General features: G+C 46.9%; 4 protein-coding genes across 14 annotated transcripts; 2 read left to right on the top strand and 2 right to left on the bottom strand.

Annotated features, from left to right (window-relative positions):
• Positions 1–135: 135 nt before the first annotated feature.
• Positions 136–4530, bottom strand: LOC6530104 (ubiquitin carboxyl-terminal hydrolase 35). The gene is made up of 4 exons (XM_002091014.3): positions 3168–4530; positions 2774–3105; positions 1684–2506; positions 136–1625 (listed from the first exon to the last, which is right to left on the bottom strand). The coding sequence occupies exons 1-4, from the start codon at positions 3972–3974 to the stop codon at positions 1047–1049; spliced, it is 2541 nt and encodes an 846-aa protein (XP_002091050.1). The 5' UTR covers positions 3975–4530; the 3' UTR covers positions 136–1046.
• A 285-nt stretch (positions 4531–4815) lies between these two features.
• On the top strand, positions 4816–5727 carry LOC6530103 (transmembrane protein 18). Its single transcript, XM_002091013.4, has 4 exons — positions 4816–4976; positions 5036–5153; positions 5227–5375; positions 5439–5727. Exons 1-4 carry the CDS (start codon positions 4917–4919, stop codon positions 5565–5567), a joined length of 456 nt encoding a protein of 151 aa, XP_002091049.1. The 5' UTR covers positions 4816–4916; the 3' UTR covers positions 5568–5727.
• Positions 5728–6162: 435 nt separating this feature from the next.
• Positions 6163–21369, top strand: LOC6530101 (dystrobrevin beta). Of its 10 annotated transcripts, none has more exons than XM_039372532.2 (11): positions 6163–6396; positions 6576–6707; positions 16736–17098; positions 17165–17250; positions 17311–18137; positions 18199–18784; positions 19070–19261; positions 19538–19609; positions 19925–20239; positions 20665–20708; positions 20982–21369. In XM_039372532.2, exons 3-11 carry the CDS (start codon positions 16764–16766, stop codon positions 21045–21047), a joined length of 2523 nt encoding a protein of 840 aa, XP_039228466.1. In that variant the 5' UTR covers positions 6163–6396; positions 6576–6707; positions 16736–16763; the 3' UTR covers positions 21048–21369. The 10 variants fall into 10 exon arrangements, 9 of the variants coding, with proteins under 9 accessions (XP_039228466.1, XP_039228468.1, XP_002091047.2 ...); XM_039372533.2 differs by having other exon boundaries at positions 6214–6232; XR_005560640.2 differs by having other exon boundaries at positions 6163–6707; positions 19925–20341.
• LOC6530102 (loricrin) lies at positions 9538–10487 on the bottom strand. Of its 2 annotated transcripts, none has more exons than XM_015197110.3 (2): positions 10105–10487; positions 9538–10037 (listed from the first exon to the last, which is right to left on the bottom strand). In XM_015197110.3, exons 1-2 carry the CDS (start codon positions 10323–10325, stop codon positions 9626–9628), a joined length of 633 nt encoding a protein of 210 aa, XP_015052596.1. In that variant the 5' UTR covers positions 10326–10487; the 3' UTR covers positions 9538–9625. The 2 variants fall into 2 exon arrangements, with proteins under 2 accessions (XP_015052596.1, XP_002091048.1); XM_002091012.4 differs by having other exon boundaries at positions 9538–10054; positions 10105–10194.
• Positions 21370–21817: the final 448 nt, after the last annotated feature.

Raw genomic sequence — 21817 nt, 5'->3', positions numbered from 1 at the left:
GATGTTTATTCTAGTTAACCTCCAATAAATATAACTAATCTTTACCGAAATTGTTGATATATTACCTAATGAGATAAAGAGATCTCATTTGAGGTGTTGAAACCGTACATTACATTCTAGTAATTACACTTTTTGTGGGCTTGTTCTTTTCTTTATTGATACACTTATAGCATAGCATAGTATAGATTTTGGTTATCAATAGACATACACCATATACAAATTTTCTTGAAATTATTCCAATTTAATTGCAATAACATTCAAAATCATCGCAACCTCTGCTCACCAGATTCAAAGAGATACATTTATATATATCAATTACAAATTCGTGTCGCACATTAGCAAATTTTTTGAAATTTGCAAAAATTAACAGTGAAACTAATAATACGATCCGAGGATTATAGCCCGATTTCGATCTCGCTATCGCCAACTGTTTATACAAGTCAATGCCGCGACGATCTTATTTTGTAGCTTCTTGCTAGTGCGATTGCAACTCGAGATATGATTTTACTCCGAGCTGTGTGTTAAAAACTAGAGTGCATACATTTCTGATTTAGTGTTTTGGAAGTTAGTGGTCTTCGGTTTCGAGTATATCGCTCTTATTTCTGGCTAATTCAGATGTTTTTAATCTTTATAATTATATATGTAAGTGTTCGCATATATGCACGTTCTACAACTAGGTTTGTGTTAACAAAAACAAAAAAATTATAACAATTTTGTAAATGGAAATACATTGATAGTTTGCGTTTGTATGAGTGGATGAGTATAATGATTTTTGGGTTAAAGGACCGAAGGATAAAGTAGGAAAGAAGGAAACAATTTAGAAAACATGGACAACAACGGAAAGAGGTAGCGAACAAGCAATCGGTAAGCGCAGCGGCCAGCGATTCTCATACACTTCGATATACGTAGCCGTATATATCTCGGATTGGTTATGAACTGGCTATATATATATGTAACATTTCGATTAGTATGCGCGTGTTTCATAAAGTAGACAAGTATATGATCTAGTGGCCTCCGGAGTGCTCGCTAGCCTCGCTGCCGCTTTCTCAGAATACGAAGCGGTTGATGTTCATGCCCAGTCCATTGCCTCCACATCCTCCGGGCGGCGGCGGCGCCTTGTCGTCCTCGTCACCATCGCCATCAAAGGTGTGCCGGCTGACAAACCCATTGCCGTGACCGCTGCTGCCTCGCTTAAAGCGCTGCAACTTCAACTCTTCATTGTAAACATGGTTGTCCTTTCTTACGTAGTCGCGGAGTCGCCGCGGCAATTCCTCCAGCTTTAAAGGCGGCGACATCGGCACTGAGACCACCTGGTCATTCGTTCCCGATCCCATGCTCGTGCTGCAGCTGGCCGCAGTCGTATTAGACTCATTGGAGTGACCGCACATCTTGTAGAACAGGATGTAGGGCGTGTTGGGCGAAGTGAGATTGTGCATCTCCTCCGGCTTCGAGTGGGTAACCACGTTATCATTGAACTTGTACCAATTCTTAGCTTGATCCGACGCGAACGTAAAGTAGTGGCCGGAATCCATGCTGTAGCCGGCGTGCACGACACCGGCATACAGATCGTAGTGCACAGTAGACATCTCCTGCAGCGAGTCCGTTGCAGACATTTTTACTGTGACCTAGGGTGCGAAATGGTTAGCGAAATTTATTACAAAGAAATTCAATTGCAATACTAACGCTCTCATCGTGGAACACCTTATGCATGAGCTTGGTGCGGAAGTGGTACTTCTGATCGTACTTGAACTGTTTAAGCGTGAGAATTAGGTTCCTGGGTGCCTGGGTGACCCCGATGTGACGTTCCGCATCGCAAAGTTTCTTGCATTGTGGACAGAAGTATTGATTGTCACCGTCCAGCTTCTCGGGCGAGCAGTAGTACTCGATCAGATCCTGCACCGAGTAGTTGGTGGCTCCACAGTCTTCCTTATCATCGGGAAAAGACAGCTGCAGTTCGCGGAAGCTGTCCTCGTTCCGGCTCTCCCACCCGCAGCTCAGACATCGGTAGGTAGTGGAAAGCTTGCCAGCGAACGTCTTGTCGATGGTAGATGGTGGCTTCCCTTGAGTCACCGGCTGGCCGTTTGTGCCTTTGGTGGGAGTCGCGGGAGGTGTCGGCGTGGGCTTGTGGTTGCAATTGTCACTGCTGCTACCACTGCTGAGCTCGTGATCCTTGCTGTTATACGGAATTACGCCGCTTGTCAATATATCCTCGCTCAGCAGTGCGGGCACGTCGTCGAAATCATTGCTGGTCTTCGGAGAACCAACACTGTGACCAGTGGCTGAGGAGCTATTGATCTCGTGCTCGTGCAGCAGGTCGAGCAGATATCCTAGGAACTCGGAGCTGTCCTGTTGAAGGCCGGGCGTGAAACCAGGCGGTCGGGTGGCGTTCAGCACTCGTGAAGGGGTCAGTTCGTAGCGCAGCGAGTGGTGCATCAGGGCGATCTGCTGCTGCATTTTCATGAGCAGCACTGAACTGCACTCGATAAGCAGGATTTGCCTGCTAAAACTGCAAAAGGAAAATGGGTGCAGTTAGTTATTATTCAGTTGTAGAAATATAAATAAAGCGCATAAGCGGCCTTGCTGATCATTTTCGTTAGGGGAAATTGACATTTAAAACCCGTTTATAAGCAGTGAACTTGTAAACAAAAGGCGCATACAATACCGAGCCCAGTATTTATCATAAGATAAGAGGTAAATGCAAAGCAAAGATATTACTTTGCGTTGCTATTTTAGGGAAATTACAATTGAACTGAACAATTTAGTCTTCTCTTACTCGCTGGTCATGGCTAGCGCCTGAAGCACGCTATTCATGTAGCAGGTATTTCCCAGGTTAACGAGTCCGACCCTCGCATTCCGCCGACCCCACGGCTGGGCATTCTCGTGCATTGCTCGCGCCAGAGCCACACAATTCGGAGAGGGCTCATAGGTTTGCAGGGCCTTCTTCGCGGCGACATAGAGCTCATCTTGATCGTAGAAGCGTAGCATTAGGGCGCTGGTGAGATCGACCAACTGCTGCAAACATTTCTTGGTTTCCAGGCCAATCTCGTCCATGGTGGCCGACTGATTCTTCACATACTGGAGGACTCGGGGGATCCTTGGCAAGATCTAAAAAAATTACATCCAATTGTCAATAAAAAAATCGAAGGTTCTATTTAAGCGAACTTTACTTTGTGAAAAACCTCTGGCGTCTGATTAATCGTCGACAGCATGTGAAACACAACCGGAGCGGCTTTTTGTCTCAGCGCCGGGAACATCATCACGTGAAACAGCTTTTCGATGTTGTCCAGTGCAATCTCGTCCAGCAACGCCATTTTGCCCTGATCCCGCAGACCCTTGAGAAGCGCCAGCACCCACAGATTAAGAGTGCTGCAAAAGGTGCAGTAGGTGATCCAATCGCACAGCAGGTTCACCGTCTTCCGGATGCTTGAGTCCTGCACATTCTGTTCCAGCAGCGAGTGTACAGCCTCCAGGATCTGGGTGGAGTCGAACAGCTGGAACACAATGGCCACGGCACACGAGGGCGGTGGCTCGAACGGAGACTTGGTGATCAGCTCGTAGACGACACGCAGGTAGAACATTTGGTGGAACTTCTCGTTGCGCGTGGCCAAAAAGGCGCCGACTTGGCACACGTCTTCCTTTAGCCGTGGACAGGATGCGCCTCGTGGGATTTGCAGACGGGCCAAGTCCACGATAACCCTCTCGCATATGGCCATCACATTGTGACCTTGCTCCGGCATATCGATGCTTTGGAGGTATGCCAGCAGAGCCTTAATGTCCCGCTTGCCCGGTCGGTTGGAGTTCAGGCTCTCGCCAGCGGGCGACCCCGTGTCCATGCCCTTAGGCACTCCGTTCTCTTCGGCGTTCTTGAGTCCGTTAGAGGACATAGGTTTGGTGTTGGGCGGGATGCCGTTGCCAGCTCCTCCGGCATTATCCGAGGCGTCTCCCGCCTCGCTGTTGTTCTGCTTAACGGCCATTTCTCGTTGCACTCGCTTGGCGTGGGCGTGGACGTGGGCGGCACGAAGGCTTGTGGACCACAGAGCCGACTGGATCTTCCAGATGCCGATGGGCGGAGGCGTGGGCTTGCCTAACGCCCGAACACAGCGGCTTTTTCGTTGTCTGCGACTCTGAGCGAGGAGTCTGAGCCGCGTGTCCTTGAAACGCGCTCCGTTACGTGTCGTCGTTACGATTTGACTGCGACCTTTCGACGGGTCTCGAGTACGCCTCGATCCCTGCCCGATCCCGGCCAGAAGCTGCGCCCCCGCCACCAGCGCTTCAGAACAGAGTCCTAGATTAATGTGGTGCACGGTAGGGTCGGTGGCCCGTGCCACATCTAAGGCGCCCCTTTTTTCAGATTACCCTGCTCGGCTTTAGCTTCGCTTACTTGCTCACACGTTGCCCGTTCGACTAAATTAGCCGGATAGATGGGATTCACCCTAAAAACTACAATTTTGACTGTTTTTTAACGAATTCTTTGTGATATTTTTCGGATTTGTTAATGTTGTCAACTGAGTCAGTGAAAGCGTTATCGACACGTTCAGACTGCATGACGGGCAGAGCGATTCTGCATGACCATTAAGGGGTGGGAATGAGGCGGCAAAAATATTTGAATTGCATTTATTTTAGATTTATATGTTTATGCATACTTATACAAACTTAAAGAAATTATAGACAATGTTCTACCTTAATTTATGTTATTATAGCTCCTACAAAAGTTTGTTAGGCCCTGCAAACAGAGCTACCAGATCCAGGCAAAATTAAAGAGGTCTGAGCGTACATAGACCCCTAATGGTGCTGCCATGTGAACGACAGCTGCTCACTGCGAATGGCAATTTATATTTGTTTTGACTCGGCTTTCGAATAGTTCGTGAAATAAACCATTTGTAGATAACACACCTATATTCACAAATATCAGCGCGATGCACCCTGGGCAAATTGAGGTCAACGAGATCAATGGCTATTGGACATTTCTGCTGAGCGTGAGACACATACTTGTTCAGTTAAGAAAAGAATCCGGCATGTTACTTCTATGTTGCAGATCGATTGGAAGGATCCGTGGCTTATTGGCCTCTTTTTAGCGCATATCCTGACCACCACAACAGCGCTTCTCAGCCGAAACAACACGAACTTCCAGGTTTTCCTCTTTCTAGTACTGTGTACGTGGACTTTGCAGGTTCCTTGACTTCCCGATAACTGGCTCTGATTTGTTGCATGTTTTATCTTCTGCAGTGCTGGCGGTTTATTTCACCGAGAGCATTAATGAGTTTGCAGCCCAGAACTGGAGTTCCTTCTCCAGACAACAATACTTCGATAGCAACGGCCTGTTTATCTCGACAGTTTTCTCAATTCCCATTTTGCTAAACTGTATGCTGCTGATTGTAAGTAAAAGTGTTTCGTTCACTGCGGGAAATGTGTAGTTATCTATCTATATTTCCTTGCAGGGCACTTGGCTTTACAATTCCACGCAGCTGATGGTGACTCTAAAAACAGCGCAGCTCAAGGAGCGAGCTCGAAAGGAACGTCAAACCAAGGCGGATTCGGAGTCCGTAGCACACCAAAAAGCGGAATAGAACTTAAGCCTTTATTATATGCAGTTAAAAACACAAGTAGAGCTGTGAAATTTGAATGCTTTAAATGGAGTTTGCTGCCATCTAGATTTAGTTTCCTGCAAAGCTCTCGGCTTCAAAATAAATTTAAATTAGTATAAACAAACTTATAGAATTTGTAAAATGTCGGCTATTTTTACATCTTCAGAATGTCATTAAAAGCGATATTCTTTTTGTATTTGTGCTTCTTTTAGGTAAAATCCACGTATTTTTGTCGAGAGTTACAGTACTTAGTGAAGACACACACCGCACATGCACTTTATGTTAAAAAGAGAATCCTATTACTACCCGTTGCCACCTCGGTTACAGAAGTTTTTACAGTCACCTAATGTTTTGTATATATCAAAGATATATCCCTTAAAATCATTTTGAAATTGCAATTCTTCAAGAAATTAAGTTGAAAGAAAGCAGTATTTTTTCATTCAGATTGCTGTTTTCATCAATTACAAATCTGTGTGCGATTCAAAGATTGTAATTTCAAATTAGAAACTCGTTGGATATGTGGTATATTTTAGTACGAGTTTAATTAGGAGCCTCCACCGTCTGGTAACACTGTGCGACGTTTTTGTTGTTGCTGGCTTGTGGGTGTCGAAGCAGTGTCGCGGCGCAATGTTGGAAGTGGTTTCTGGGTAAACAAAATTCGTTGATAAGATATTCGCAAGAAGTAAATCGCGAGTCGCGCGGCGTAATTACCGTTGGCAAGCCAAAAAACCGTTTAGCATCGATTGCGGTTTAAAACCAGGCTCCGATTCCTGTGAGCCCGCGTGTGTGTGTGTGTGCGTTTGTGCCAACGGTGTGTATGTGTTTTGAGCCCATAAGCGTAGCCCGAAAAAATAAGTTTTCCTGTTACCATATTTTTACCAAACGCCAAAAGGGCGCAGCATCTTCGCTCTTTATCTCTCCGCTGTATCGCTATCCCGTTCGCTAACGCCAGTTTTGCAACTCCGTTTACCGTTTATTGTGTGTAAACAGCAGGTGAAAATAAAACGCGATAAGTCGGGAGAAATATAAGAAAGAAGGAGGAGAAAGAGCAGCACGAAGAAGAAGCAACTCCGCGCAGCCCAACAAAAAGTGACGCATTAAAGAGGTTGCTAATTACAAAAGGTAAACAACAAATACTGTGCGGTTTCTATTACCAAATTCCCGGGCATAAACAATACCAATAAAATGTTGCTAAGATTGCCCTCCCACCCACACCCCCTTGCCCCGTTGAAATGCGTAGTAGATTTTCGCGATAGGAAAACTCGGTTGAGTGACGCGTTGGCGACGCAGCGCAAAGTGTTCATTCATAAAAAGCGTCTGGCCCCCTGCGCCCCTTGCCCAAAGTACCCCCCTTTCCGCTTTAGGCCAAGCCCGTTTGTGGTTGCGCCTGGAATTTAGTTTACAACTAAATATGTTTGTGGATAGCTGAAGAAAAGTGCGGATTTGGTGGTTTTTGTGATGTGAGATACCGCAGTTAAACTATTTGCATGCCGTTGCAAAGTCTTCTTGGTTACGCCACGCCCCATTTTCCTTCGTTTACGAAATTATGAAACTGATTCAATTATGTTTTTAAGCTTAAATTCCTTATACTGCCTTATATGAGATAAGTTTGAAGGGCAATGATAATATTGCCCTTTTAATGAATTTCGGGTTCACATAGTTGAAAATATTCCATATCACACTGAGCCGCATTTCTTAATTAACAGACCTTTTGCTCATTGAGATTAGATCACATACCGCCATATGGCAATCGGCGAAGTGATTAGCTCAGCGAATAATTGAGCGCCGTGCGAATGAAAAGTCACACTCAGCTACCAGCTACTTGATGGATGCACGGGTCAGAGCATTTCATTTCGCAGGCCACCTTTGGCAATCGGGGATATCGATGGGGAAAACAATAATACGGAATTTATGGTCAGCGTGTCGCCAAAATGCCAAAGTCAAGCGAAATAAATACATACAAATAATCACAGAAAAAAAAACAATCAAAATAACTCGGTGACATCATTTTGACTAATCGCCAATTTTAGCATTTGAAAAACGGCGGCTGCTCACCCGGCCCACCAACAAGCGCGAAGGTGCGAAAGAGAGGCCACCAGGGAGGGGGCTGGGAGCGGGAGCGGGAGTGGGAGTAAGAGTGAGAGGAAAGGAGAGGGCAAGCACACGGGCAGGTGCGCCAAGCCGAAGTTCAAACCGAAGCTCAAACCCGAAGCCATTCGGAATTCCGAACACCTACAAGTCGCCAACTGAAATGGATCGAACGCTCTTGCGATATCAGTGAATTTCACTTTCGAGGCTCCACTCATAATGCCACTTTACTTTACTACATACTATAATACTACTAAAATACTACTATAATACTACTAAAATACTACTATAATACTACTGTAATACTACTATAATACTTCTGTAATACTACTATAATACTACTTTATACTAATAATCACTCGATTCCACATAAAGCGCATTGCTTTCAACACGGCAATAAATCGAAGCCATACATATGGCAGCGCATCTGGAAAAGTGCGCTTGAAGTTTGCCAAACTTTTTACGACTCATAGGCATTATGACGATCTTTTAATTTTACGATTTCATAAATCAGCGTAGTTAGGAGGTGTGGAAATGTAAAGCAAGTCGTTAATAGCTAATGACAGCTATTCTTTTATGAGGAATGGATCAAGAGTCAAGTTTCTTGAACACACAAAGTTATTAAAGCAGTAATCTCAATTGCGATATACCTTTGCTTGAAAGCTCAAAACTAGTTAAGTTGTAGTTTCACTGCAGCTATTCTCAAAAGCTTGTGCATATTGGTGCCTTTCCTTAACTCCATAATAATTAATGAAACCATTACAATCAAATATGTTTGATATTTGAAAGGCCTAACATACCGTGACTATTGCCTATCTGTTGATATTTCCCCGCGGCAACTTCGATCAGATGCAATTAACTCGAACATATTGTGGCTCATTACGAGGGGCATTCCAATCTGAAGACGAAACAGCTTGATCTAGTTCACAGATACAAACCACACACACGCATCTACACACACCCCACTAGTTATTTCGGTTAATTTCGATGTGTGCTAAGAGCCGAGAGTGCAGAGGACTAGGCACCACTGCTCCAGATCCCCACATATTTCCGAGACTACTTGCGATGCGATGCGATGCGGTGTGCTGTGCTGTGGTGTGTGTGATGTGTAGAGCGGGTGGGTGGAAATGTGGAAATGTTGTGAAAAGCTAAATGAGGCGTGACACGAAAAAATAACGCAGGGAAACAAGAGCAAAGCGACAAACAGCCAGCGCAGCATGGAAAACAAACAAACAGAGCCGAGTGCGGCCACCCACAACATGACAGCCGCCACAACAATGGCCATAGAAGTGGCGAGGAGCAGAACAAGAACTTGGGGCCCACCAATTCCAGCCATGGAGTAATTTCGGCCTAGAAAACGAAGAAAACTGTCCAGTTGTCTGCGGAAACAACGGCGAACAAAGGAAGAATGAAAAACCAAGAGAGCGGAATGAAAGAGGGCGAATTCCGTGGGGCGGGGCACTAGCGCACAATTAACCCTTTCTTTGAAGTCAACGGCAACTGTATCCACTGTCCACGGTCCACTGTTCTCTGCCCACTTTCCACCATGCTTTAATTAGTTTATGGAGGAAGCGTCCCTGCTAACTGCAATAAAATTAATCGTTTATGCTGTAATCGCATTTAGCGGCGCCGACCTCCTTTCCTCTCCGATTCTGGCCTGGATTTCCACACCCGCAGTGGCCTCGTTTGATGTATGGGATGTATGGATGTACATATATCGGAGGCGACAACTTTGTTCCACAACCAAGAGGCAGTCATGTGTGGGCATTCCATTACGGGGGATATTTGCTGGCGATTGGAGCGTGAAGCATCTGGTTATTTTAAGACCCAACCCATAATAAACCCAAAGGGCTAACCATAATTGTTCCTGCTTTACAATCAATTTTTCTCAAAAAAACTCAAGAAACCAATTAACCGCACACAGTGAAGTCCAGAGTCCACGAGACGACCACTCAGCAGCAGGAGTAGCAGGATGTGCGACAGGATTGGCCACAGCAGCCAAATCCACTGGAGCACATCATGCAGCTGTCCGCTCCGCACGGCGACTGATAGTACGGGGAATAGCCGGGACACCAGGACGATCCGCCACTACGGGGACCACACGATGGACCACAACCACCTCTGCCTCCTCCTCCACATCCACCACATCCTTCTCTACCTCTACCTCCTCCTCCACATCCACCACAGCCGCCTCCACATCTCCTTCCTCCTCCACCGTAGCGGGAATCACAGAAGGTGGTGCCGAAGGGACCGTTTCCGCCACTCCATCCGCATCTGGTGAAGCCCGAGTACTGGCCATACGGACAATCCCCGCAGGCACGCTCCGGATAGGGTCCGATGTAGAACGGATTGAACTGTCTGCAGCTGCACATGATCTTTGGCTAATATCGGAGGTCCATCAATTGGAGGGCATTCAATATCAACTACTCACATTCTGGACTTCACTGTGCGCGACCAGCAAGCTTCTCTATTCGGTACAATTTCGATAATCGCCTCCAACAAGTGCTTCGTAATTTCCCATAAAACGCCGAAAAGCCAACTAGACTGCCCATAAGTACGGCATTCTATGGAGCCAACTGATCGACAGCGGTGGGGGAGAATATATGGCCTTTGTTTTATCTGGCGCGTGTTTTGTTTGTAAACAGTGATCATGGCCAATAAACATTTGGGCACCCAACTTCCGCTTTGCGAATGGGGGGCATAATCTAAATATTGTTTACGCTTGCGCTGCGCTGCCTATTTAATATATTTGAAAAGCAATTGCCGAAATAGCCTGTGTATTTCTATAAGGTATTTGAGTTTATGGTGATATTTCGGTCATTCGGAACAATAATCGAAGTAACTAAAGAGGGAATTTGTACGGGTATTAAATATTAGCAATCGCACGCCTTGAGCACTTTTAACCTGCTTATATCATCGCAGTGGCCTTTGGCTAAGCTGCATTGATTGGTCAGATGGCTGGTCGTCGTGGCAATGCCATTATGTGTGACAGTTGCATTCCAAATCTCATTATAGATTTATGCAAAATGCGGGAGGAAAGCCCGGAGAAAGGCAGCCGACTTGCAAACGTGCAGACTGGCCCACGATTTCCATATGCGAGGCGATTGTTGACCACTTTGGCCCTGGTCTGCATTGATTTGTGGGGCTTTCTTTGTCGCCGTTTCCCCCTTTCCCACAACCTCTTCGTTTGGGATTCGATTTCCAATTCCAATTTCCACTCCCAATTCGATTGCAGTTCCAGTTGATTGACTTGCCTTGTGCCGTTGACATGCCCAAAGTGGAAACAGTACCAGTTGCACAATTCTACAGCTCCCAGACGCGTCTTGCACGGCTTAGCTGAATATATCTTATCGGCTACAGTCTGTTTGCTTTGCAGATCGTTATCTACGCTGCCGAGATAGTGGAACGCAGTCCAAATGGATCGTGAAATGAGGAAAACTGCCCACACCGAATGCCTAATTCAGTGTCTCTGTGCGGCTGCCCTTTATTTCGCCAGAGATTCCGAGTGCGTGGGTAGCCCACATTGGGTTACAACATACAACCGCCAAAAATGGAAATAACACCACCCACGAAGTTCGCCCACTTCTTAGTGGCCTCGTGCAAAACACTTTGGCCCACTTGGAGCGACATTCTGTCTGCCGATTCTCGACTCGCTTGGCCAATTAGCTGGCCATTGAGAACGTTTGCAGCTTGGTTTTTTGGTTCCCAAATGCTCGTTTTCGTTCCGATTCGACCTTAGGTTTTGTTTTCCACTCGATTTTCCGCTGCAAAGCGCACAAAGCGCACGTTCAGATGCCAAAAATAGGGCGTGACTCGGGTGATAAAGTGGAAAATATTTACTGCGAATCGTTTGCTCATCTGTGCTAATTATACTGGGGCTTGTCATCGATGGATCATGTCTGGTGTTGAAACGGTTGTCACACCCTGAGTTCGGAATCTACTTGTAAATGTCTATATGTCCGCAGCTTGGGTTCTCCACTTGCACCACTGCAATCAGTTGCGAATTGCTCAGCCGGGAATTTGCATATTGCGCTAGGAATTTGTTTGTAAGCGTGTGTGGATGCTGCTCATTAATCTGTGGGCGGTGGGTGTCGACTGCAGGTGCGGGTCACTTAACCAATGCGTAACCGCTCAAGGGTTACTATTCCGAGTAATGAATAATGCAGTTCATACCGTGGAATGTTAATTTACCCTTCGGCTTGTCATGCGGCTTCTGCACTTCATTTGCATTGATTGTTGCAGTAAACACTGTGCAAATTGTACTGCAAATTGATTAAACATTTAGCTCGGCTAAGATTCCTTTTGGTTTTACATGTGTTTAATTACTTAGCATAATATCGCTACAATACCCTACATATCACTTTTCGATATATATTGGAAATGCACCTAATCTAATCATGTTGTTTTCTCGAGTAAATAATCCCCTTAAATTCAACTGCTTATTTATGTTTCACATTCTGCTGACACTTTAAGTTAAATGCAATCAAAGCCAGACAATGCAAGGCTTCTTCCATCCAGGTGACTCGAGAGCGCCTTATCTGCCCCATGACCTTGGGCAGGTGGCTGTGGGAAAACACGATCCGGGCCGGGGGGCCCATCATCTGCATTGCTGTCAGCACTTTCTTGCCCACCACCTGCTGGATGGGCTTAGTGGACTGGCTGGGCTGGCTGGTTGGGAGAACAAAGAGCGGACAGGTAATGCCCCGGGATCTGGGGATTATGGCCACAGTAAACTCTGCAGAGTGCGTCAGCTGCCACTCCAACTTCAAACGATGCGAATGGCTCCGTTTCTTAAGCTCTTCGGTATACACTTTATCCAACTGCCTGGTGCCATGGTGGCTCAATCCCTTTGGAAATCCTTGAGCGGCGACAACTAATGGCGCTTTGTGTTGCCGAGGAATGTGCATTTCGCTCCCGCCTTCGCCCGTTGAGTTCCGTGTAGTAAGTGGCACAGATCCTGCCACCGCCCCACATTCTTGCCTCTCCACTCCACTCCACTAAGCTCCATTCCATCCCCTTCCTGGTTGCCCCCATTGCGAGCTGTACACATAATTACTCCGCTTGCGCATTCTGACGAGGCTGATGACAGTTGCCTCGTCTAACTGGGACACCACTTCCTTCCACCGGGAGCGCGTGTTCCTTCTGGCTTGTGACCAGCTTTTGTCGTGCTCATGGACTAATTTCGTTCGCCTTTGATGGTTGCAGCACGGTGAAAAAGAAATCGCTTCATATTGATTATCGAGGTTTTTAGGGATAAAATGTGTGCAATAACCAGCGAATTCTTAGCCATAATGTTTATATTTTATATATTACCTTCTTGGAAACGATTGTACTTGCTCCATAGCAGCGCTGCACAATATTTTGCCCAGTGCACAAATGAGCACATCCAAGTTATGGGACTTCCTTTGCAGGCAGGCCCATCAATTATGCCAAATGGAGCATATGCACATCCACAGTTGGCTCGATTTTTCAATTAACTTACCTGGTAGTTCGCAGCCAGCTTTATGCCATCTGCCTTTGGCCATACATTTTTCGACCCTCGGACGTGGACAAAAGGTTATTGCCTCGGCCAGCGATTTGTGCTGATCAATTCGGGCAGACATGCAATCTCCTGTCCTGCTGTAGCTGCAAAAACGGAAAAGTCGGAATTAACACGGAATAAATCCTAGTCACCGCCTCTACCCGCCCTCCATTGCCGCGCTCTGGAATTGCAAATTATGTGCCCAGTTATCATCGCTGGAGCCAGTTGTTTGGCTTTGATTTCCCTGGCACGCAAATGGCATAAAACAGCAGCACCCAGGACTCATGGGAGCTCACGGGACTCGGCGAGGAATCCCAGGACACGGAGGACTTTCAGCTGGAAACTTGTTTAATTTCTGCTTTGCGGGAAAAGCGCACAGCAAAGGCAAAACGTGGCAGGTGGCAGGTGGCGGAGGGGAAACTTTGATGCAGGTCCTGGACACGCTATCGTACTCGTACTCGTCCTCGTTCTCGTCCTTGTTGCTATTCATATTTCATCCATGCGGTTTCTCCGCTTTGCTCCTCGTCCCCCATCCCTCGAGCTCCCTGTTGCTTTTTTCTTTTCGTTTTTCTTTCAGCTCAGTTAGTAAATTGAGCATCAACGTGCGCTCCGGCTGACTTAGCTGTCCCCGGAGTTCTTTTTGGGTTCACCTGGGGTCACCCAGGCAGGTGATGGATGGTCGGATGGCTGGCTATTTGGCCTGCTGATTTAATGCTCTCGCCGCATAGGGGAAACTTATCCACCTTTGCTGATATGCTAATTAAATGCATTTATTCTTTTGTTGCTTTATAGCTGTGGCCATTTGGATACTACTCCTTTTCCATGTAAATAGAAATAGATAATCTAACTGCCAAGAAATGCCTGCCATTCTGACTTCTTCCTAATGAAATGCCGCGTGCTGCCAAAGTTTTAAAATACTTTATATCCAAAATAAATGTTGCCTGAATTTGCGTTTCCTCTTCTGCATCCTGCAGTTCGACCCATTTCCCATTTGAGGCAGTTCGCCGGTAATGAGGTGCAAACTTCTGGCATACAGACCGAGTTTAATGATTTCAACTTAAAGTTCCGAGCAAAGTGGTCGCTAGAAGTGCCACAGGCAGCAGATCCGTATAGAAAAGTTTGCCAAGCTGGCTGGTTATTTAGAGAGGAACTTCTAAACAAATGGCAGGAAAAATATAAACAATAGACAATTGAAATATGTGAAACAAGGCATTGAGCTGCTGGCTGACCACAACAAGAGCTGCCAGCAATTGCGGTTGCAATTGGACAAATCCCCAAAGAACGAGTTGGTGTTTGGGACAGGGACACTTGCAATGGAATTTAATATGCTGTCGACACGGGCGAAAAGAGAATTCTTAGTGCCGAGATATCCGAATGACACGAATAGAGCTGCACGCCCCCTTAACCTCCTTAGCCCCATTTTTGTTCACTGAAAATAACATTTAGAGCGATTAGAACCCCTGGTGCATTTTCACTTTCAGAGCCAAAAGATACATTTTAGTATAAAACGCATGCTGCACAACTAGGAATGTCCAATTTCCATGATCCCATACAAATCTAAAATAATTCATGGCGTAGTTTTTAGAGCGATTATAATTTCTTTCCGTGTGCGTATAATCGGTGGGTGGCCACTTGCCAGATGCTCATGCGAAGAGGAGGATGCAGGAGCAGTATGTCAACGCTCGGGGCAAGTGGCAGCATCAAAACTGCAGCAGCCGCTGGCAATGCGGAATTCCCATCCACGTCATCCCTGGTCCATTCCTCGTGCCAATCCTGTCCCCGTCCCCGTCCACATCCACACATCCACTTCTCCGGGCCGAGCTGAAATTATTCAGCCAGGTCTTGTTGCATACTTTCCAGCGCAAATGTTTGCAGAGCATTCGCCTCGTGCCCCAAGAATTTGTGAGTGTGCTAGTGCGAGGACGAGTGTGTGGGTGTAGATGTGAGGGTGTGAGTGTAAGTGGGTGTGTGCGCATATTTATATCTACATGTCCTAATGGCTGTAGTTGCTCTATTTACGTGCGACCAAGTGGAGGAGCAGGACTAGAGGAGCTCTGGTGCCTTGTGACTCATCATCCCCAATCCCCAAACATCCGGATAACCATACCACTTACGTCCTTAGATTTTAAAGTGCTAGGGGATTTTCAAAACTCCACTTTCTAGAATATCTTGTAATACAAATTCGGACGGATTTTTCTTGCAGTACAGCCCATTCCCGTCATCTACTTCTTCATCTCAGCTCCAGTTTCATTCGCAGTTTGCAGTTTGAAATTGAATTTCAGTTTGGGCGCCCTTTCACCTCCTTTCACCTCCCCTCGGCATTTTCCCCGTCTTGTAATAACACTATCATTTAGTTGACAGAGGGCAGCAGGAAAAGGAAGCGGCATTTAAATGAGAATGCTTGTTTAAATTGGCCGGCTCTGGGTGATGAAAGGACATGGCAGGCTGGCAGGACAGGACAGGATGGGACATACTCGTACATATGTATGCTGGCATTGTGAGCCAGAAATGGAAACCAGATCCGCACAGAAAAGTTCTCTGATTATTCTCGTACGATGAGTCAGAGTCGTCTGCTCGCCTTTTTCCAAGGACATTTTTTCGCTCCCTCTCGTGAAAGATGGAAAATCAATTGCGAAAACTTGGGAACGAGAAGCGTGATGCGACAGCAACTTCTGAAGTTGTCGACACCCTTCTAGCGTGGAGTTATGCTTCAAGGATATGATGAGTATGCTCCACCGGTGGAAGGGGAAGCTGCGTGGCATTCTTCTCGATTAATTGGACTGGTAAAGCGGTTTATGCGATAGCAGAAACTTTTAGCGCGTAGGCGGATTATTAAATTCGCTTTGTTTCACTAACTAGCTGCGGCGGGATCAGCGGCAGGGGATTCGCCATCTGCCACCCTCGATTGCTCACTTCCTCTTCCGGCAACCGCCAGCACGGGGCACCCACTCCAGCAGCCACCAGACAATGGCACCACACTGGCGAAAATTGTAAAACCAGGAGGGAGTGTCGCCAATCGCTTGCTCAGTTTCCAAGAAATATAATCATAAGTTTATGGGCTTATGGTTTATAAAGGATAATTTAAGTACAATGATTATCTTCAGGAAATGTCCGTTGCCTTTTTAACTAAACTTAAACTTAAACTTAAACTCTTTGAAACCCTAATATCTATTGTTGAGAACTAAATTATTTTCTTTTGGATCAAGTTGGGACATATATACATTTATTAACCTGCTTAAATGATGCAAAGAAAAATTGTTCTATTAGCAGGACATCTAGTCAGAAATGTACTTAAATTTCCCAGTGCACTGGCAAGCGGTTTGTCGTAGGCAGGCGCCAAACACAATGGAATATGTACAAAGGGGAATGAATAGGTTCCCTACGCAGACACAAAATCCTTATGCTGGGGCAGAGGTGGTGTGGTCTGCTCCAAATCCTCCTCTCCCACCGCTGAGACCTACCCACTTGGAAGCTACTGCATAACTATAACTATTAACGATTATGCTTATCAAAATGCATTTGCGCTTTAATTAAATTCCAGGCGACTTTCCACCACATAGTATCCAGGAATGGAGCTGGAGCCGCGAGTGGCCATACTGCAGGACCTGCGCCTGCAGACCTTCGACTCCATTCGATTCGCCTCCTACCGCACCGCCTCCAAGCTGCGTTACATACAGAAGTCCACCAATCTGCATTTGGTGGACATATGGAATGTGATCGAGGCCTTCCGCGAGAATGGGCTGAACACGCTAGAACCGCAGAGCGAGGTGAGCGTAGCCAGGCTGGAAACCCTGGTCTCCTCCCTCTACCACAACCTCAACAAGCGCCTGCCCACCGCTCAGCAGGTGCCCGTGGACTCGAAGGCGGGTCTGCTGCTCAACTGGCTGTTGGCTGCGTACACAAGGTGCGTGCCCATAATCTTAAATGTAAAAAGCCTTTTACAATATTCAAATACTTTTATCATCTCTAGTGATAACTCGGGCAAGATTCGCGTGTTTTCCATCAAAGTGGCCCTGGCCACCATGTGCTCTGGCAAACTGGTGGACAAACTAAGATGTGAGTAGCACACACCATGTGGTTTCCAAATAAACTAGATTTCCCCTTTCCCCTGGACAGACATATTCTCGCAGATCTCGGATGGCGCTGGACAGCTGGTGGCCTGGAAGCTGGGCGAGTTCCTGCGCGAAGTGCTGGCCCTGCCGGCGGCCGTGTACGAGTCGCCCACATTCCACTACAAGGAGGGGCTCGAGGAGGAGATCTTCCCGGCCGAGAACAAGGTGACGGTGAACGACTTTATGGCCACGCTGATGTCCGAGCCGGGGCCGTCCTGCCTCGTCTGGCTGCCGCTGGTGCACCGGCTGGCCACCGTGGAGACCATTGTGCATCCGACTGTCTGCTCTGTTTGCCACAAGGAAAACTTCACCGGGTTTCGTTATCGCTGTCAGCGGTGTCACGCCTACCAGTTGTGTCAGGAGTGCTTCTGGCACGGCAAGACATCGCTGAACCACCAGAACGATCACGAGGTCAAGGAGTACTCGAGCTACAAGTCGCCCAGCAAACAGATCGGTCACTCGCTGCGCAAGAGCTTCCGCTGTGTGCCCGAGAAGACGGTGCAGGTGCTCCCCCGCTTCCCCGACCAGCCGGAGAAGACGCTCAACCTGTCGCACATCGTGCCGCCCTCGCCGCTGCCCTCGCACAACGGCTTCTCGGACCCCTCGGGCCTCGTACATGGCCACCACGGCCCCCATCCGGGTCTTCCGGGCCAGCACGGCCTTTTCGATCGCTCCAGCACGCTCGACTCGCGGGCCACAGGCCGCAGTCTGGACAGCGCCAGTGGCACTGCCGGCACTACCATGTCTCGCGTGGCCGCCGCATCTGCCAACGACGAGGAGCACCGCCTGATTGCCCGCTATGCCGCCAGATTGGCCCAGGAAAACCGAGCGGTGAGTAAGCCTTATACCATCAAGTTTTAAAGTCCTTTTTTAATTGCTATGCAATTGACAGCCATCCAACTTGCCCGACAATGCCACACCAATTGGCACAGATAACTCCCGAGCCCAACGCGAGCTTATTGCCCAACTGGAGTCCAAGAACAAGGAGATAATGCGCGAGATAGCGCGCCTGAGGCGTCAGCAGGAGACAGAGCAAATGGCCCCCGAGAATCCGGCGCTAATCAATGAACTGCGTGCTCTAAGGCAGCGGAAAGGAGAACTAGAGGGCCACCTGGGTGCCCTGCAGGATTCGCGACGACAGCTAATGGAGCAACTGGAGGGACTGATGCGAATGCTGAAGAACCAGCAGACAGCATCGCCTCGCTCCACGCCCAACTCGAGTCCTCGTTCCGGAAAATCCCCACCAATGCCCGGAGGAGCTGGTATCCTGGGCACCTCCCCAATGAGTGCGCTGCACGCCCAGCAGATGCAGCAACATCCGATGGCAGGAGGAGTCAGGGCCAGCCAGCAGCAACTCCTTCAACAGCAACAGCAGCAGCAGGCTCATGGCCACGGGCCATTCAGCCAGAGTCAGCTGGAGCAGCTCAACCAGATTAGCAGCGATATGCGCAGCGCCTTCGCCGCCAACGGAAGTGCAAGTGAGTAGGGATTGGCGGGTCAGACCCTTGGGTTACTCTTCGGTTAGGTTCGTTCATGACAAAATTCTGATATTCCCTGTGTGCAATTGGTTAACGCGAAAGTTTAGGCCTGGGTTCAGACAGATATTAATCGTATACTCCGCTCAACAATGCGGTAACACCGCCACTGGCAAAACACACACCCAAAAACCAATATCCCAAACGAATATCACCTGACCAAACACCCAAAACACACGCTCTCACGCCCAAAAACACACTCGTTTCTTGATCGCTTCGCCTTCGCAGCGCCACCGCCAATGCGCACCACCACTGCCACTGCCACTGCCAATGTCAGTGCCATTCCCAGCCTCAATCCGATTCCGACTCCGAATCAGAATCAGAGTATGAATCCGAATCTGAATCCCGACGCGGAGCTCAATGAGGCTGCCGATCATCTAACGTCGGCCATTTCCCACATGGTCAGCGACCTGAACGCAGGTAAATCGTTGGATTCGATCCCATCTTACCAACCGCTTACGCTTCCAAATCTGCAACTGCAATTGCGTCTTGCATCTGCATCTGCTGCTCCTGCTTTCCCAGAGTTGCCCGTGAATGGTGGTCTGCACTGCACCAGCACGTAGATTTCGTAGTAGCACCGCTTCTAGAGCCACCAAACCAAACACAATCCCAGCTCCAAATGGAATGTTTTCACTCTGTGCTTATCCGTGTTCTTTTTCGGTGTGCGTATTGTCTTTGGGTCTGGCCCTTTTCCAGGACGGGGAAGGGCTCATCTGGGTCCCCAGCCGGCGAGCTCCCTGCCGCAGGCTCGCTTCATCATGCCACTGGGTAAGTTGTCCCGGGCTGCATCGATCCGATCCGATCTGAATCGCTTCTCCTACTCCTGCTGGTTCCCACTTCTCTAAAGCGACCAACTTTCCGTTTTGTTTTCTTTGTTTTTTCAAACCATTTGATTTTAGATTATTACCCCAATAGACGGCATAAGAAAAAGTGCTGCAAATATTGAAATATTGAGCTCCTCCCAGTTTGGTTAGTTGCCCTTTATAATTTTCGCTCATTTCTTCTGTATGTTAAATCGGGGGACCCTGCCCATCCAATAAACCAAACCAAAACAAACAAAATCGCCCAAAAAATCCGATTAAGAATTCCGACACATCGAGGGTGGCGAGTCCGCGGACTCGAGTCAGTGCGAGTGCAACGATTGCGAGTGCGGGGAGTACGAGGAGGTGTTCCGCACCGACGAGGATCTCGAGTGCGAGGGAGCTGCAGCTCCATTCGGGGATCCATACACCAGGTACCCCGTACTGGGTACTGGCGTTCAGGAGGAGGACCACTTTGATTACACCTTCGGGCAGGGCGAGGAGCTGTCCCAGGTGAACCGTATCCTGGGCTACCGCAACCACCCGGAGCTGTTCATCGACGATGACCAGGCCGGTTTCCCGGCACTGCACGAGATCGGTGAGACAATCGATGAACTGCAGCTGATCATGCACGCTTATATCATGAAGTATAGTCTGAATTTATAAAGTGTTCGTCGTAGGTTATATACTCTGCGATCAGGTAAAATATGCAAAATCTACTGCCTCTACAGTATAGACCATCTTAGCTCGCTCGACTCACGAATTTCCACTCCACCTCAGGTAGTTTGAAGTCGGGGATCTATCTATAGTTATTTCCGTAGTTCTACTACCATAGCTCATCATCATTGCTGCACCACTCTCAACCGTCTCTCTATAGCAATCTCAGTCAGCTCATTCTAGTTAGTCTCTAGATTTGATTCACGTTGGCTGCTTGACTCAAAGGATTCGAATAAATTGTCTGATTTTGATTTGAGCCTTGATACAGATAATACATATGCTCACCGCAAACTTGATCAATTTCAGATTTCGACGAATCTCAATCGTATAACCAAGAGTGGAATGAAAAGGTAAAGGATTTCGCCAAGAAATCCTGCTCACTGTTGATCTAGATGTTGTTTCTTGCCGTTGTGTCTATCCTTATTTACCTTTTCTCTCTGTACATGCACTCGATATTCCAAAAATAATACAACTATACTCGTATATCTATATATCCTGTAGCTAGTGTAGTGATTGCCACTTTCCATTTGCCTTGCATGCCAAAGACTTATCTTGAGTACGATTGAATAGACTACAGGTGGTTTCGATGACTTCTTTTAATATAGCGTCTTATGTTTCCACAGGCAAATGCGAATAGCCAATGGCAGGAACAGTTTGCACAATGGAGTCTTAATTCGCAAAAGAACTAAGACGTGGCTACCAGTGGACTGGCTACCGCAGGACTGGGAATCTCCAGAGGCAGCTGGATGGATGAAGACGAATTCTCGCTTAGCTTTCTACCTTACCTTAACTCATACGTTGACTTAGAGCAATTTATTTATTGATTACTTTACTGAGCCGTAGCCTACACTACCTTAATCATTATAATTTATACTTTGAGGATTGGTATCTACACGGAAACATTGTATGTAAACAGATATATGCATATATATGATTATTTTATTGAAGCAAAAGATATGAATATAGCTGATAAAAAAGACTTGCAGTTGCACTGCTCTTCGAAGTCGCAAATCCTTTGAATCTCGTTGAAACTTTTACGATACTTTTACGTACTGCTAAAGGGCAATAGAAGGTATGGTGTTTTCATTTTAGGTTTCCGCGATTTCGTAATTGGCTTTTAGATTTTGTAAGCGCCCGCGCCGCGCGTGCGGTTATTTATTACCAAGAAATATAACAAATTGAAAATCAAATCACGTAATGCATAATACAAATACGATATAGACATTGACATATTATGTACTTAATAACTAGCAACTTGTTGAGAACCTAAAATCAAATTCTAAATGCTATACATTATATACACTTTGAGATACGATAAAGCCAACAACTATTTGAGTCACATGAAAGAGAAACCCAATGTTGAACACTAAAACGAAAAACTAAACACGATTTATATATATTATCCATTTATAATATGCATTCATACAAGAAAAGTTATACCATATAATCGTAACGGCAT

Source organism: Drosophila yakuba, chromosome 2R (assembly GCF_016746365.2).
Source record: "Drosophila yakuba strain Tai18E2 chromosome 2R, Prin_Dyak_Tai18E2_2.1, whole genome shotgun sequence".
In the NCBI taxonomy this organism is placed as follows: Eukaryota; Metazoa; Arthropoda; class Insecta; order Diptera; family Drosophilidae; genus Drosophila; species Drosophila yakuba.
The sequence above is the reverse complement of the archived record's forward strand: the minus strand, read 5'-3'. Positions and strand labels throughout refer to the sequence as shown.

Bases quoted from the DNA above. Each gene is read 5' to 3' on its own strand.
- LOC6530102 (XM_015197110.3), bottom strand. From the start codon at position 10,325: ATGATCACTGTTTACAAACAAAACACGCGCCAGATAAAACAAAGGCCA. The intron at 10,038-10,104 runs GTGAGTAGTTGA...GATCATGTGCAG, and splicing joins CGCACAGTGAAGTCCAGAAT to CTGCAGACAGTTCAATCCGT.
- LOC6530104 (XM_002091014.3), bottom strand. From the start codon at position 3,974: ATGGCCGTTAAGCAGAACAACAGCGAGGCGGGAGACGCCTCGGATAAT. The intron at 3,106-3,167 runs GTAAAGTTCGCT...TAATTTTTTTAG, and splicing joins CGCCAGAGGTTTTTCACAAA to ATCTTGCCAAGGATCCCCCG. The intron at 1,626-1,683 runs GTTAGTATTGCA...TTCGCACCCTAG, and splicing joins AGGTGTTCCACGATGAGAGC to GTCACAGTAAAAATGTCTGC.
- LOC6530101 (XM_039372532.2), top strand. From the start codon at position 16,764: ATGGAGCTGGAGCCGCGAGTGGCCATACTGCAGGACCTGCGCCTGCAG. The intron at 18,785-19,069 runs GTGAGTAGGGAT...TCGCCTTCGCAG, and splicing joins CGCCGCCAACGGAAGTGCAA to CGCCACCGCCAATGCGCACC. The intron at 19,610-19,924 runs GTAAGTTGTCCC...AATCCGATTAAG, and splicing joins TCGCTTCATCATGCCACTGG to AATTCCGACACATCGAGGGT.
- LOC6530103 (XM_002091013.4), top strand. From the start codon at position 4,917: ATGCACCCTGGGCAAATTGAGGTCAACGAGATCAATGGCTATTGGACA. The intron at 4,977-5,035 runs GTGAGACACATA...TCTATGTTGCAG, and splicing joins ATTGGACATTTCTGCTGAGC to ATCGATTGGAAGGATCCGTG. The intron at 5,376-5,438 runs GTAAGTAAAAGT...ATTTCCTTGCAG, and splicing joins TAAACTGTATGCTGCTGATT to GGCACTTGGCTTTACAATTC.